This window comes from Myotis myotis, unplaced genomic scaffold (assembly GCF_014108235.1).
Source record: "Myotis myotis isolate mMyoMyo1 unplaced genomic scaffold, mMyoMyo1.p scaffold_m19_p_10, whole genome shotgun sequence".
In the NCBI taxonomy this organism is placed as follows: domain Eukaryota; kingdom Metazoa; phylum Chordata; class Mammalia; order Chiroptera; family Vespertilionidae; genus Myotis; species Myotis myotis.
In genome coordinates, this window is record NW_023416314.1 from 79,753,831 (window position 1) to 79,767,187 (window position 13,357).

Genomic DNA, 13,357 nt, shown 5'->3' on the forward strand with positions numbered 1-13,357 from the left:
CAGCTGCCTTGGGGTGGCCAGAATGGAGGCAGCAGGGAAGAGGCAGGCAGAGCCAGGTCCTGCAGGTGGGAGGCCTTTGTGTTCACGGTGGGACATGCTGGCAGAGTCTGAGCAGAAGAGGAACACAATCCATTTCATTTCGTCAGCTCCCTGTAGCTGCTGTGCAGATGAAGCGGGCAAGGGGGAGGCTGGGAGAGCTGTGGTGGCGGCTGGGCCAGGGTGGGAGCAAAGGAGGGCTGAGAATTGTATTCAGATGCACTTTGCCAAGCCACCAGGACCTAGGGATGCATTGGAGGTAGAACGTGAAGGAAGGAGGAGACAAGGATGGCTCTAAGCCTTTGGCCTGCTCTCTCATTCTTCTGCTAAATTTGCCAACAAGACCTTTCCTTTCTTCTTGGCACTTTCTTCAGACCACACTCCTGCTAATCCCACTGCTGTTCCTTAGACCAGCCCTTCCTCTGTCTCTGGTGGCCTTTCCAAGCCTTCCATCATCTCCCCCACAGCCCGTCTCCAGGCTTCTTTCCTGTTCCTCTCTGTGTGACCTGGACACGTGTTTTTATATAGTCCTACTACGTGTGGCGCTCGGCGTGCAGGGGCTCAGCAGTAAAAAAGGCAGCCCACAGGCGCAACTTCTGCTTCCATGGCTCTTGTCCTCTCATGGGAGAGTCAGATGATAAACTCATCAGCTGTGTGACTTCAAGCAACCTACTTGACTTCTCTGTGCTTCAGTTTCTTTCATTTTAAAACGGGATGAGAAAGTTTCAATGTCAGATTAGTTGTGAGGATGAAACGATCTGGTATTTGTAAAGCAAGTGGGACAGTGCCTGATAACAGGGTAAGCACTATCCGCACTTGTTACAGAAAAATGAACGCACAGCCCGGCCGGTGTGGCTCAGTGGCTGAGCATCCACATATGAACCAGGAGGTCACGGTTCGGTTTTTGGTCGGGGCACATGCCCTGGTGTCAGGCTCAATCCTAGTAGGGGGCATGTAGGAGGCAGCCAATCAATGATTCTCACCATTGATGTTTCTATCTCCCTTTCCCCTTCCTCTCTGAAAAAAAAAAAAAAAAAAAAAAAATTATATATATATATATATATATATATATATATATATATATATATATAAATGCACCGATGAAGATAACTCTAGACTTATAAGGAAAGCAAACGGTAAGGGACAGAGAATAACCAGGGAGGCAGGAAAAGAAGGGGCCGCTAAAGGTGGGTGCATAGTGAAGGCCCCTGAGACCTGGGGGGAGGAGAAGCCAGCCAGGGACGGGGTGCCAGGAAGGGTAATGGAGGGTGCAGGGCTGAACAAGTGTGGAATTTTCAAGGGACCCAAAGATGGCTTTCCTACGCTCTGTGACCTTGTCCGTAAAGGGATAATGACCTGCCAGTGACTTCCCGACGTTACTTATGAGGATTAAACGAAATAATCCAAACTCAAGTCCTGTCAGACCCGACACTTATAAAAATGTGAGCCTTCTTCCAGAAAAGAAAAATGCCAATTAAAACACGAGGTATGGCGCTGCAGAAGGGATGCAGACGGGAGACCCTAAAGCTTAAGCTGAATCAGTGTCATGGTAAAGCCACGTCTGAACAGTGAGAAATGTTCGCTCTCATCATTCCCACCGACTGGCTTCTCCAGGTTGCTGGCGAACTCGCAGCCCCTGGGTGGGCAGGGGGCAGGGTCCCCTTCCCCGGCTCCCCGGACACCAGCAGCAGCTCCACAGAAGGCGTCCTGGGCGTCACGGTTCAGGTGATTCATGCTGCTATTCCAGTGCCGCCGCTCTCACGGCGGGGAGCAAGGTGGCCAGGGCAGTCTTTGTCCACGCGGGCATCCTGGGCGAAGGACAGACCGCAGGGCTCCACGCGTGCGGCCAAGTTCTCTGCAGAGCAAACTTCCCGTGGTAAAGTTCTCCCAAGATCAGGAGAAATAAAACATCTGGACCTCAGGGAGCTGTGCGTGGGGTTAAGGCGTGGAGGTGAGGGGAGGCTTGCAGCTCTGACTTCTGGGGTCTGGAACACATGGAATTTTTGTCTTTACAGGAACTTTCACTATTGGAGTGGGAATTTGAGGGCAAAGTTCCCTTCCCATTCTGAGAAATTCCTAAAGAATATCTCATTTCCCATTTAACTGAATGATTCTAACTTCCAGCTCTCCCGCTAAGATAGCATGGGAGCCCTGACTAGCAGGGAAAACGTGTGGGAAATGAAGTGCCATAGAGTTCTGCTCAATTCGGCGAACTTCTATGGAGAGCCAGGCACCGTGCCAGATGCTTCAAGGAATAAAACGGTGTAATTATTATCCAATAAATTATTCAGACAGCCCCAGAGCCCAGCCTGGGACCTCGCCATCCACCCTGCCTCCCGGAGTGACCTCAGGCAGCCTCGTGGCTATAAATACCGTCTCGATGACTCCCACACTTCCATCTTCCGCTCAGATCTTGCACCCAAGTTCCAGGCTGCCCCCCAGATGCCTCCTCGCTGCCTCACCGGGAAGGCCAATGGACTTCCCAATGTGTTCAAATCAGAGCTCCTGACATTCTCCCCCATGTTGCTCCTCCCTTGACGCCCCTCTCATCAGTGGCCTCACCATTCTTGGACGCGTTCAGGCTGGAAACTGGAGGCGTCCTTGACTCCTGTCTGTCACAGCCACGTTCAGTTCATCAGCAAACACTGCCAGCTGGACACAGACCCCTTCGCAGCTCCCCAGCTATCTCCTAGCTGTGACTGGGAACGGGAGGGAGTGTTGGCTCCCTGAGTTGGTGGTGGCGGGGGGAGGGGCGGGGGGAGGCGGTCAGAGTCCGAGGGAATCCGCAGCCTGGCTCTCAGGCCTATCCTGAGATGCGAGTTGGGATGGAGGATGAGAGGAGAGCTGCTGTACGCAGGTGACCACCGAGTTGAGCCCAGTGAGGACACTGACGACAACCATGATAGACAGTGGACCAGTGCTCCTGCCAAGGTTAACGGCATCACACACTCTTGCCCCCTGGACAGAGAAGGGGCCCCAGTCATAACTGAGATAAAATATCCTGACTGCTGGGTAGGATGGGCGCTTGGGGTCAGAATGAGTGGGTCCCAAGGCAGTGGTTCTCAACCAGGGGTGACTTTGCCCACAGGGGACACTTTGCAATGTCCAGAGACTTTTTTTGGTCATAACTTGGATGGTGGGTGGGCTACCGAGGCCAGGGATGCTGCTGAACAGCCTGGAATGTGCCAGATGGCTCCCCAAATCATTTGGCTCCGACCATAAACAGAACTGAGGCTGGGAAATGTTACATGTATTTCTTGCACACCTGAGCTTGGTTGAGGCTTGAGACCGAAACCTGCTACATGACAAGCAGGTTCAATCTGACCGCAGTGCAGCCCGGTTCAGTGGGTGAGCGTCGACCTATGAACCAGGAGGTCACGGTTCGATTCTCAGTCAGGACACATACCAGGTTGTGGGCTCCATCCCCAGTGTGGGCTGGTGCAGGAGGCAGCCAGTCGGTGATTCTCTCTCATCATGGATGTTTCTATCTCTCCCTCTCCCTTCCTCTCTGAAATCAATAAAAATATATATATAAATGACCACAGTGCATAGGATGACACCCAGTACCAGGAGAAGGCTGTCAGGGGCACTGCAGGAGATGGAAGATGGTGCAAATTCGGTGACACCCCACCCACTGAAAGGTGTGTGTGGTGGGGGAGTTTGTCCCCTCCCCTTGAATTTGGTGGGCCCTGGGACTACGCTGACCAAAAGAACACAGGGGTAGTGTTACTGTGCCCGTTTCCAAGCCTTATAACACTGGCAGCGCACACTTCCCATCTTTGGAGCCCGGGGTTGCCATGTAAGAAGTCTGACTGTCTCGAGGTAGCCACGGTTCAAGGAAGCCCAAGCTGCCACGTGGACAGCCCAGCTGTTCCCCATCCCAGCCCAGGTGTGTGAGGGAAGCTGTCTTGGACCCTCCAGCCCCACCCAGTCGCCACTGAGCCACCGGAGCTGAGGCCGTATGGAGCGGAAGAATCTAGCAGCTCTTCGCTGAGCCTTTTCCTGCTCTTTGGACTCATTCTCTGGGCAGCTCTCAGCGCCGCCTGAACTGACTTGCACTTGTTCACTTGTTGACCAGGTGTCTCCCAGGTTAGACTCTGGGCAGAGCCTACGATTTGTTCACCGCCATGTGCAGTCCCTCTGCCCTGTGTGGTCTGTGACTCTAATTAGAGGGTGTGAGTGGTAGGCTGCCTGCAGTGAGGGCTGCAGTAATTCCTCCTGCCCCTCGATGCCCACCCTTTGCAAGGGGACTGGCTGCGCCTCCCATTAAGAGGTGGAGTCTATATCTCTCTCCAGTCCCTCAAATATAGGCTGGCCTTGCAACCCGCATTGACCAACAGGATGTGATGGCTGTAACATAGTGTGACCTTAGAGCAGCAGTTCTCAACCTGTGGGTCGCGACCCCTTTGGCGGTCGAACGACCCTTTCCCAGGGGTCGCCTAAGATCATCCTGCATATAAGATATTTACATGACGATTCATAACAGTAGCAACATTACAGTTATGAAGTAGCAACGAAAATAATTTTATGGTTGGGTCACAACATGAGGAACTGTATTTAAAGGGCCAGAAGGCTGAGAACCACTGCCTTAGAGTTAGGCCTCAAGGGCATTGCAGCCTCTGGTGTCACCCTCCTGGAGCAGGGCCATGGAGATGCCCAGTCTAGCCCACTGGAGGGTAAGAGACCACATAGAGCGGGCCTGGGGGGCCTTGCTGACACCAGCATCAGCTGCCAGTCAGTGAGTGAGGCCATCCTGGGCCCCCAGTCCCAGCTGGGTGGTCAGATGACGGCAATCCTGGGAGTGATGCAGGCAAGACCAGCAGATGAACCTTCCAGCGTATCCCAGCCCAGCTGCTGACTCAGCATCCTGGTTGGAACTTTAAGCCAGTAACTTTTCAGTTTAATACATAGCAATAGATAACTTAAACAATATAAAAGGACCCACGTTCAGCCCTGGCCAGTGTTCTCAGTGGTTAGAGTGTCGATCCGTGCACTGGAAGGGTCTCGGGTTCGATTCCCGGGCAAGGGCATGTACCTGGGTTGCAGGTTCAGCCAGGGGCTCTGGTGGGGCACCTGTAGGAGGCAACCAATCAATGTGTCTCTCTCACATGATGTTTCTCTCTCCCCCACAGCCCCCTTCCACTCTCTCTAAAAATCAATGGGAAAAATATTCTCGGATGAGGATTAACAAAAATAAAAAAATAATAAAAGGACCCAAGTTCATAAACAGCATTAAAAGAACTGATTTACCATATTTATAAGTTTAATCTATTAGGGGATAAGAATTGTTTAACTGATTAGAAAAAAATAGACTTAGCTTGGGAGGGCACCCTCAGTCCTCCACCCACTCTCTATTTGTAAAGGAAAAAAAGAACAAAAAAGAAAAAAATGTTTATTAGATGTGTCTCTTCTGTTAAGATTTAAAAATATATATATTTTTTATTGATTTCAGAGAGGAAGGGAGAGGAGAGAGAGATAGAAACATCAATGATGAGAGAGAATCATTGATGGGCTGCCTCCTGCATGACCCCTACTGGGTATCAAGCCCACAACCCAGGCACGTGCCCTTGACCAGAATTGAACCTGAGACCCTTCAGTCCGCAGGACGATGCTCTATCCACTGACCCAAACCGGCTAGGGCTTTTCTGTTAAGATTTTGAGGTGTTTGAGAGGAATAGCTATTTCAACTCTGTACAATGTAGTTTAAATCTATTAGGGAATTTAATTACCTAAGTTTGTAATTGGCATTCATTTTTAGAATTTAATCTATTGAACCTTTGAGTTAATTAAATATTTATCAAAGAATAAATGGAAGTAGTTGTTCTTATTTTTATACAAACATTAGATTTATAAATAGAAGACTAGATTTGCAAGTTGTATTTGTATGTGTAAGAAAAACTAGTTCTTTTCTTAATTTATAAGTTTAATAAACAGTAGTAATTTTAACAGAAGCAACAGTAAGTAGCTTTTCTCTGCACAAAAGTACCTCCCTCTCCAATATTAAAATTCCTCAACTGCCAATGCCTGGTGCTACATTCCCACTGGAAGATTTGGGGTGCCACACACTTCCATGCCTGTGTTTCTGTGGGTCCCTTGGCCTGAAATAACACCTACCTTCCACACCAGTGGTTCTCAACCTTCCTAATGCCTTGACCCTTTAATACAGTTCCTCATGTTGTGGGGACCCTCAAACATAAAATTATTTTCGTTGCTACTTCATAACTGTAATTTTGCTACTATTATGAATCGTAATGTAAATATCTGATATGCAGGATGTCTTTTCATTGTTACAAATTGAACATAATTAAAGCATAGTGATTAATCACAAAAACAGTATGTAATTATATATGTGCTTTCCGATGGTCTTAGGTGACCCCTGTGAAAGGTCGTTTGACCCCCAAAGGGTCGCAACCCACAGGTTGAGAACTGCTGCTCCACACACACCTTTGGTGCCCGGCAAAATTTTACCTTTTCCATAAGGTCCAGCTGAAACTCTCTGAGGCGAGGTCCAGTGGGAATCATGCTTCCATCCACATCCACGCAGGTGTGTGGCCAGGCCTCTCAACTGAAATCACAAACCAAGTCCTAATCCATGGCTTGCTTTTTAATTTTACTTAATTTTCTGTGGTCGTTAATCTTCACCCGAGGATATTTTTTTTCATTGATTTTTTAGAGAGTGAAAGGGAGAAGGAGAGACATAGAGAGAGAAACATCGATGTGCGAGAGATATATATTAATTGGTTGCCTCTGCATGTGCTCTGGGACCAGGGCCGAGGATGAAGCCTGAAACCGATGGTATGTGCCCTTCACTGGAATCGAACCCGGGACCCTTCAGTCCTCAGGCCAATCCTCTATCCACTGAGCCAAACTGGCTAGGGCTATTTGATTTAATTTTTAAAATTGATTTTAGAGAGAGAGGAGAAGGGAGAGAGACATTGATTTGTTGTTCCACTTATTCATCGGTTGATTCTTGATGTGCCCTGAGCAGAGTTCAAACCCATAACCTTGGCATATCGGGATGACTGCAAAGAGAAGTGAAGGCTGCAGGTGGAACTCGGCAGACTTTCAATAGGAAGATTGTCATGGGTTATCCCGGTGGGCCCCAGGTAGTCCTGGAAAATGAACCAGGTAAGCAAAAGTGAGGCAGAGGGAAAGGCCGCCCTGGGAGAATGGCCAGAGGCGCACCGCCGCCTGACAGGCCGAGGAATGTGGGTGGTCTCTGGAAGCTGGGAAAGGCAACTTCCCAGGAAGGAACACAGTCCTGCTGACACCTTGATGTCAGCCCAGGGAGACCCATGTCAGGCTTCTATCCTACAGAATTTTAAGATCACATTGCGTTGTTTAAGCTACTCAATATGCAATAATTAGTTACGGCAGCAACAGAAAACTAATGCAGGGTCACCCACATCATTTACCGAATCAGTGACATCTGTGCAACGCTTTCCAGACCACAGAGGGGAACCAAAAAACCCTGGACGGAAGCCTGGGCTCAACCCTCACAGGCTGTGCTGACCTGGGGTCGGACTTGGCTGCCTGTCTGTGCCGTGGGGCAGAGCTGCCTCCCGGGCAGTGGGAGCACATGACGGGTTAGTGGAGGTGGAGCGAATGGACAGCGAGCTAGTGCCCTTACACGGCTGCTGTACCGGGTGCAGGTGGCAAGGACCTTCTTGCACTGCTGAGTTCTTAGAGAAATGGCAAGTGGAGAGGTGACCTTGGGCACGGAGGCCTGAGTACCACATCCTGAACTCATCTCACTGGCCTTTCTGGGAGAGGGCACAGGCCTTGCTGGTGGTCCTGGAATGTTGCAGGCCATTGGACCTTCCTTCCTGGCCTCTGACTTAAAAAAAAAAAAAAATTAATTAATTAATTTAAATCCTCACCTGAGGATATTTTTCCACTGATTTTTAGAGAGAGTGGAAGAGCGAGGGAAAGACAGAGAGAAATATCGATGTGAGAGAAACACATCAATTGGTTGCCTCCTGCATGCACCCTGATGAGAATCAAACCGGGACTCTTCCTCCCGCAGGCTGACTCTCTGTCCACTGCGCCACGCAGGCCCCTGACTTTTGATCTCCCCTCTCTGCCCTCACTCCCAAGGCCAATCACGCCCTCCTCCTGCTGGCATGTGTGCCCCTGACCCAGCCCTGTCCAGGGTCATTGCCACACTCAGCGTAGGAGGCCTAAGCATCGGGGCAGGTCTGCAACTAGCCCAACCTGAATGCTGTGTTTATGTTACACCTCCGGAAGTTGCAAGGGGCCAGTGTACCCCAGGGGGGCAAAGCTGGAACTGGTTGTAAAAATATTCATGATTATATTTACCAAATAGTATTAGTATAGAAAGACATAAAAGTATGTTAAAAATCCATCTTTTATAGTCTTTGTAAAATACTCGGAAAAATATATATTTAAAAAATCACCCCAATTCTTCCCCAGAAAACGTCACTTGGCCCTCAAGTTTCCGACCTTCAAATCCCACTCTGTGCCCCTGCCTCCCGGCTGCTCTAGATTCCGTCCCGGCCGCTCATCTGCCCGCCCCGGGGCGGAGAGGAGGCGGCACGTCTGCACGGGGAAAGTCGCCGAACCGGAACCGGTACCTGTTCGCGTCAGTTGTCACCTCCCCAAGGGCAGCCCGACCGGGCCTCCCGAAGACTGGGTGCGGGATGGGGTGCGGGGCGGGACCCAGGTGACCCGCGGGGAGACCAGCCGGGGCCCTCGGCAGCAAAACGTTCCGCATGGCGGGGCCATGCCCAGCTCTCGGAGTTCGGGCAGAGTTGGGTCGGAGCCGCGTGGAGGGCCGAGGGCGGGAGTCTCCTCCGCCGAGCCAGCCCCGAGGGAGGGGCGGGCGGCCGCGGGACCGCCCAGACTCAGAGCCTAACTGAGGGCGGGGCGCCGGGAGGGGCGGGGCGCCGGGAGGGGGCGGGGCCGGGGCGGGCGCGCACGTGTGTAGACGAGGGCGGGGCCTTATCCGGCAGCGGAACTACAAGTCCCAGGGTGCTCAGCGGTTCGGCTGGTTCCTGGCCGCGCGTCCCGCGGACTGGGTGCAGGTCGCCGCGTGCTGGCAGCGCCACCCGGTTCCGGAGTAAATAAGGGGGAGTCTCCCCCGAGCACCGTAATCGGAGTCCCAGTGGGCGGGGAGCCGCGCGCGCCGCCCGCTCATGTCTCTGCGGAGCCGAGTGTCCGGCCGCCTGGCTCAGCTGCGCGCCGCGGGGCAGCTCTTCCGCGCCCCGCGCCCCTGGCCAGGCCCCTCGGCGGGGGCCACGCGGACCCGCAGCAGTGCCTACGGCCCCCGCGCGCGGACCCCGGCGGGAGTTGGGGCTTGGGGGGCGGCGGCGGTGGGGCGGAGAGCCGGGGTGCGCACTTGGGCGCCCCTGGCCATGGCGGCGAAGGTGGACCTGAACACCTCCACCGACTGGAAGGAGGCAAAATGTAAGTGTGAGCAGAGGGGACGCGGGCGAGGGCCGCCCCACGTGGGCTTCCGCGGTTGGACGGCACCCCACCAGCAGCTCTTCCTCCTGAGACCGGTGGAAGTTGAGGCCCCCTATACCCTGGTCAGGACTCCCCCGTTCACAGCCACGCCTCCCCCCACCCCCCGCGTTCCCAGCCCCATAAACCAGTTCACCCCCACCGGGTCCAGGTCCCCTGTCAGGAGCGGAGTGAAGAAGGTGGCCGTACCCCACTGGAATGGGTCACAGGGCACCCCCAGAGGTCCCCCAGAGATCCTCCAGGACCTACCACCTTGCTCCGTTGTGCAGGAGGGAAACTGAGGCCCAGTGCTTGAGCGGAATAGCCCAAGGTCACTTGGGAGCTGGTGGCAGAGCTGACCTCAGGTTCCCGATCTCGCCGTGTTTTGCATAGTGTGGCTCCTCAGGTGGCGGCGTGTTGGGCACAGTGGCAGGGAATGGGCTGAGGGGATCGCCCTCCGGCTGGTGTCCCACCTGGTGGGATCAGATAACCCCAAGGAGTGGCTTCTCTGGGCAGGCCTGTCCCCCCTCCACCTCCTCCCCTGTCAGGCCTGCCTCTCTGGGCACGTGGTCTGGTGCCCTTTCGCCCTCATCCCTGGCCTCCTGCCACTTGTTAACAGTCCCTGCCCCATTCCTGGGGACACAGGGCAGAGATGGGGCATTGTGTCTGTGAGGACAGTGACATCACCCCCACAGGACGGGCAGGACTCCCAGAGGTGGACTCTGCCCCCGCCCCCCTCCCGCACAGAGCCAGGAAGGGAGGCTGCCTGACCTGCAGAGCCCCAAATAGCCCAGATGCCAGTGCCAGCTGCCCCTGCCCTTCAGGGTCTGCTCCCTGGGCCCTGGTGGCCATTGCCCGCTGGATCCCCTTTCAAAAGGGCAGGGAACGCAGCTCATTGGCTGCGCCCGCCCGTGGAGGGGCTTTGGCCAATGAGGCTGAGAAGGCAGGCCTTGGGCGGCCACGGTTGAGGGTGTAGGGAGGCCGTCCTCTCCCGATTGGAGGTAGAGTTTGAGATGATTTACCCCCATCAGGAATCGCTTGGCCTGCGCCGGGATCTAAAAGCGCCCGCAGAAAGCACTTGACTGATCTGTGAGCACAACGAGTGCTTCTATCTATGCCCTCAGCGCTGGCCCCAGAACACCGATCAGGGCAGGGAGCAGGGGGCTGGCAAAGTCCCCCGGCAGGGGACTGTCCCACAGGGAGCCTGGCTTCTCTGTCAGGGGACAGTAACGGTAACCCAGGATGGTTGGACGGAGCTAGGGAGGCCAGGGGCCCAGGCACCAGGCTCAGATCTGCCTCAGTTTTTAGGATCCAGCTCCCTACCACCACCCATTCCTTGGTGCCCCTAGGGATTCCCGGGCCCCTGCGGCGTCTCTGTCCCTCTGCTGGGATGTCCACTCCTTCAGTCAGGCCACTTTTACTGAGTGCTCTATGTGCAGCACTGTTTGGTGCTGGGGATGGAGCCACGAGTGACACAGGGAGGGCCCTGTCCTCACGGAGCTTCTACTTTGGGGGGAGGAAACTGGTAGAGAATTTGGTCATCCAATGGGACAGTGCCAGGTAAAGGTCAGAAACTAGGGCAGATGGGGCTGCCTGAGCTCCAGTGCCCTGTCTGGGGCTTGGGAGGAGGGCAGTTGGTCCCAGGTACCCCAGCACCAGGTGTCAAGTCCCCAGCAGGTGTCAGATGGCAGCACAGAGACCTCCATGTGTTTTAGTTACCTATTACTGCGTAACCGGTGAGTGGCTTCAACAGCAAGCATCTCCCGCTCTGATGGTCAGGGCGTGGGAGTGGCTTAGCTGGGTGGTTCTGGCTCAGGGTTCTCGGGAGGCCTGGCGACTTGCTGAGGCCTGGAGTGAGCCGTTCCCAGGTGGCTCACTCACAGGAAATGGCTGTTGGCCAGAGGCCTCAGTTCTTCACCAGGGGCCTCCACAGAGCTGCTTGAGTGTCCCTACAACATGGCAGCCGGCTTCCCCAGAGCAGGTGATCCAAGATGGGGAGCGAGCGGAGACCCAGCCGGAAGCCAGAAGCCACAGTGCCTCCTCGTGACCTGGTTTTCCAAGTCGAGCAGCGTGTCTTCTGCCTTATCCCAGGGCGTAGGTCAAGTCATGGAGTCCAGCCCACATTCCAAGGGAGGGAAATTAGGGTCCCCCTTTGGAAGGGAAGAGGATCAAAAATTAGGGGCCTGTGTTTAAGACCACCACACTGGGGGTGCTGCCTCAGCTGGACCTGCCTCTGGTTGGGGTCCCAGCTTTGGTCCTTGAAGACCCCACGGGGCAGAGCTGCAGTGACGTAGACCAAGTACACAGACCTTCAGTGTACCGTCAGCGCCTGCATACTCGTATCCAGCCGTGCCCCTCAGGCTGATCGATAGGTAGAACATTGCCATCACCCCAGAAGGTTCCTTTGAGTCCCTTTCCAATCAATACCCGTTAAAGCTAGTTACTTTTCTATCGGTTCGTTTAGTCCAGCGGTTCTCAACCTGTGGGTCGCCACCCTTTTGGTGGTCGAACGACCCTTTCACAGGGGTCGCCTAAGACCATCGGAAAACACATATATAATTACATTGTTTTGTGATTAATCACTATGCTTTAATTATGTTCAATTTGTAACAATGAAATTGGGGGTCACCACAACATAAGGAACTGTATGAAAGGGTCGCGGCATAAGGAAGGTTGAGAACCACTGGTTTAGTCTCTTGACCTTCATATGCACAGAGGCATACAGTGTGCCAGCGCCTTTTACTTCATATCTGCGATTCGTCCTCATTAGTGGTGTGTCAGCAGTTGGCTCTCTTTTCACGGCTGTGTGATGCCCCGTGGTGTGGATGTCCCGTCCTCCTGTTGACGGGCATGTGGGTTGCCAGTGTTGGGAATGAAGCTGTGCTGAGTATTCTCGTACATGTCTTTGACGGACATGTGTTCTCCCTTCTCTTGGGGACATACCTACACAGGCCTCCAAATGCCCATCTGTGCCTGAGATGGTCCTCTCTTAAAGACTGGTGCACAGCCCTGGGCAGTGTGGCTCAGTTGGTTGGGCATCGTCCTGTGTACCAAAAGGTTGCCCAGGGCGCATGCCTGGGTTGCGGATCGATCCCCTGTAGGTGGCGTGCAGGAGGCAGCCAATCAATGTTTTGCTCTCATATCAATGTTTCTTTCCTCCCTTCCTTTCTCTCTAAAAGTCAATAAACTATTTTCTTTTTAAAAAAAAGCAGTTAAAAAAGCCTGGTGCATAGTAACCAAACTCACAAGATACTGACGTATAGGTCAGAAGGTTGATGTATGGCTCAAGGTGGGGAATTCTGGCAGGAGGTGTGGAAACCCAGGTGCCTGGAAGGAGCCCCCTGTCCCTGTGGGGAAGCATGTGGAAGCCACATCCTAGTCTTAGGTTCGCTCAGCAGCCTACGTTCTCTAACTGGGGAGCTGGTGGGGTGATTTTGGAAGCCGAGCCCTCTGCCCGGGGCCGGCTGGGCAAGCTTCCCCTGGGGGACCGACCCACCAAGGAGCCCCGTCCCTGGCTTGTTCCGGGTCGCAGTCTGCGTGCAGGGTGCCCAGCCGCACGCATGGCCCAGTGTGTCCTCTGGACAGGTGGCCGGTTCTGCCTCGCTCTGGGGATTCCTCTTCTCTACCCTCAAGGGAACTGCCCGCTTCCAGGGCCCATTCTCCCTCTAGGTAAGTGAGGAGCATCGGCTGGGTCTTCCTGAGGGGGAGACGGTCAGTCTTTTGGGGAGACCTCTGCAGTATCTGACGACATTGGCCAGGTTACTCTCTCTAAATGAATCCCCTCCTGATCCCCTCAGGTGGTGCCTGTTTCTCGGAAAATTGTAGGAACAGTTGTGCTGGGAGGCAGTTGGGTGTGAAG

General features: G+C 53.9%; 1 protein-coding gene and 1 long non-coding RNA gene across 4 annotated transcripts in view; one reads left to right on the forward strand and one right to left on the reverse strand.

Moving 5' to 3' along the window:
- Positions 1-1,450: 1,450 nt before the first annotated feature.
- LOC118665374 lies at positions 1,451-8,887 on the reverse strand. The gene is made up of 4 exons (XR_004970630.1): positions 8,631-8,887; positions 6,505-6,601; positions 2,599-2,735; positions 1,451-2,021 (listed from the first exon to the last, which is right to left on the reverse strand). It is a non-coding gene; the product is annotated as an uncharacterized LOC118665374 (long non-coding RNA).
- A 142-nt stretch (positions 8,888-9,029) lies between these two features.
- Positions 9,030-13,357, forward strand: part of MACROD1 (mono-ADP ribosylhydrolase 1) — a 130,163-nt gene continuing 125,835 nt past the window's right edge. The window contains exon 1 of one of the 3 annotated variants that reach the window (XM_036326838.1): positions 9,030-9,462. In XM_036326838.1, the coding sequence (XP_036182731.1) occupies positions 9,192-9,462 (271 nt within the window). In that variant the 5' untranslated portion in view covers positions 9,030-9,191. The remainder of the gene's footprint in view (positions 9,463-13,357) is intronic. The other 2 variants (XM_036326839.1, XM_036326837.1) reach the window with 2 other exon arrangements.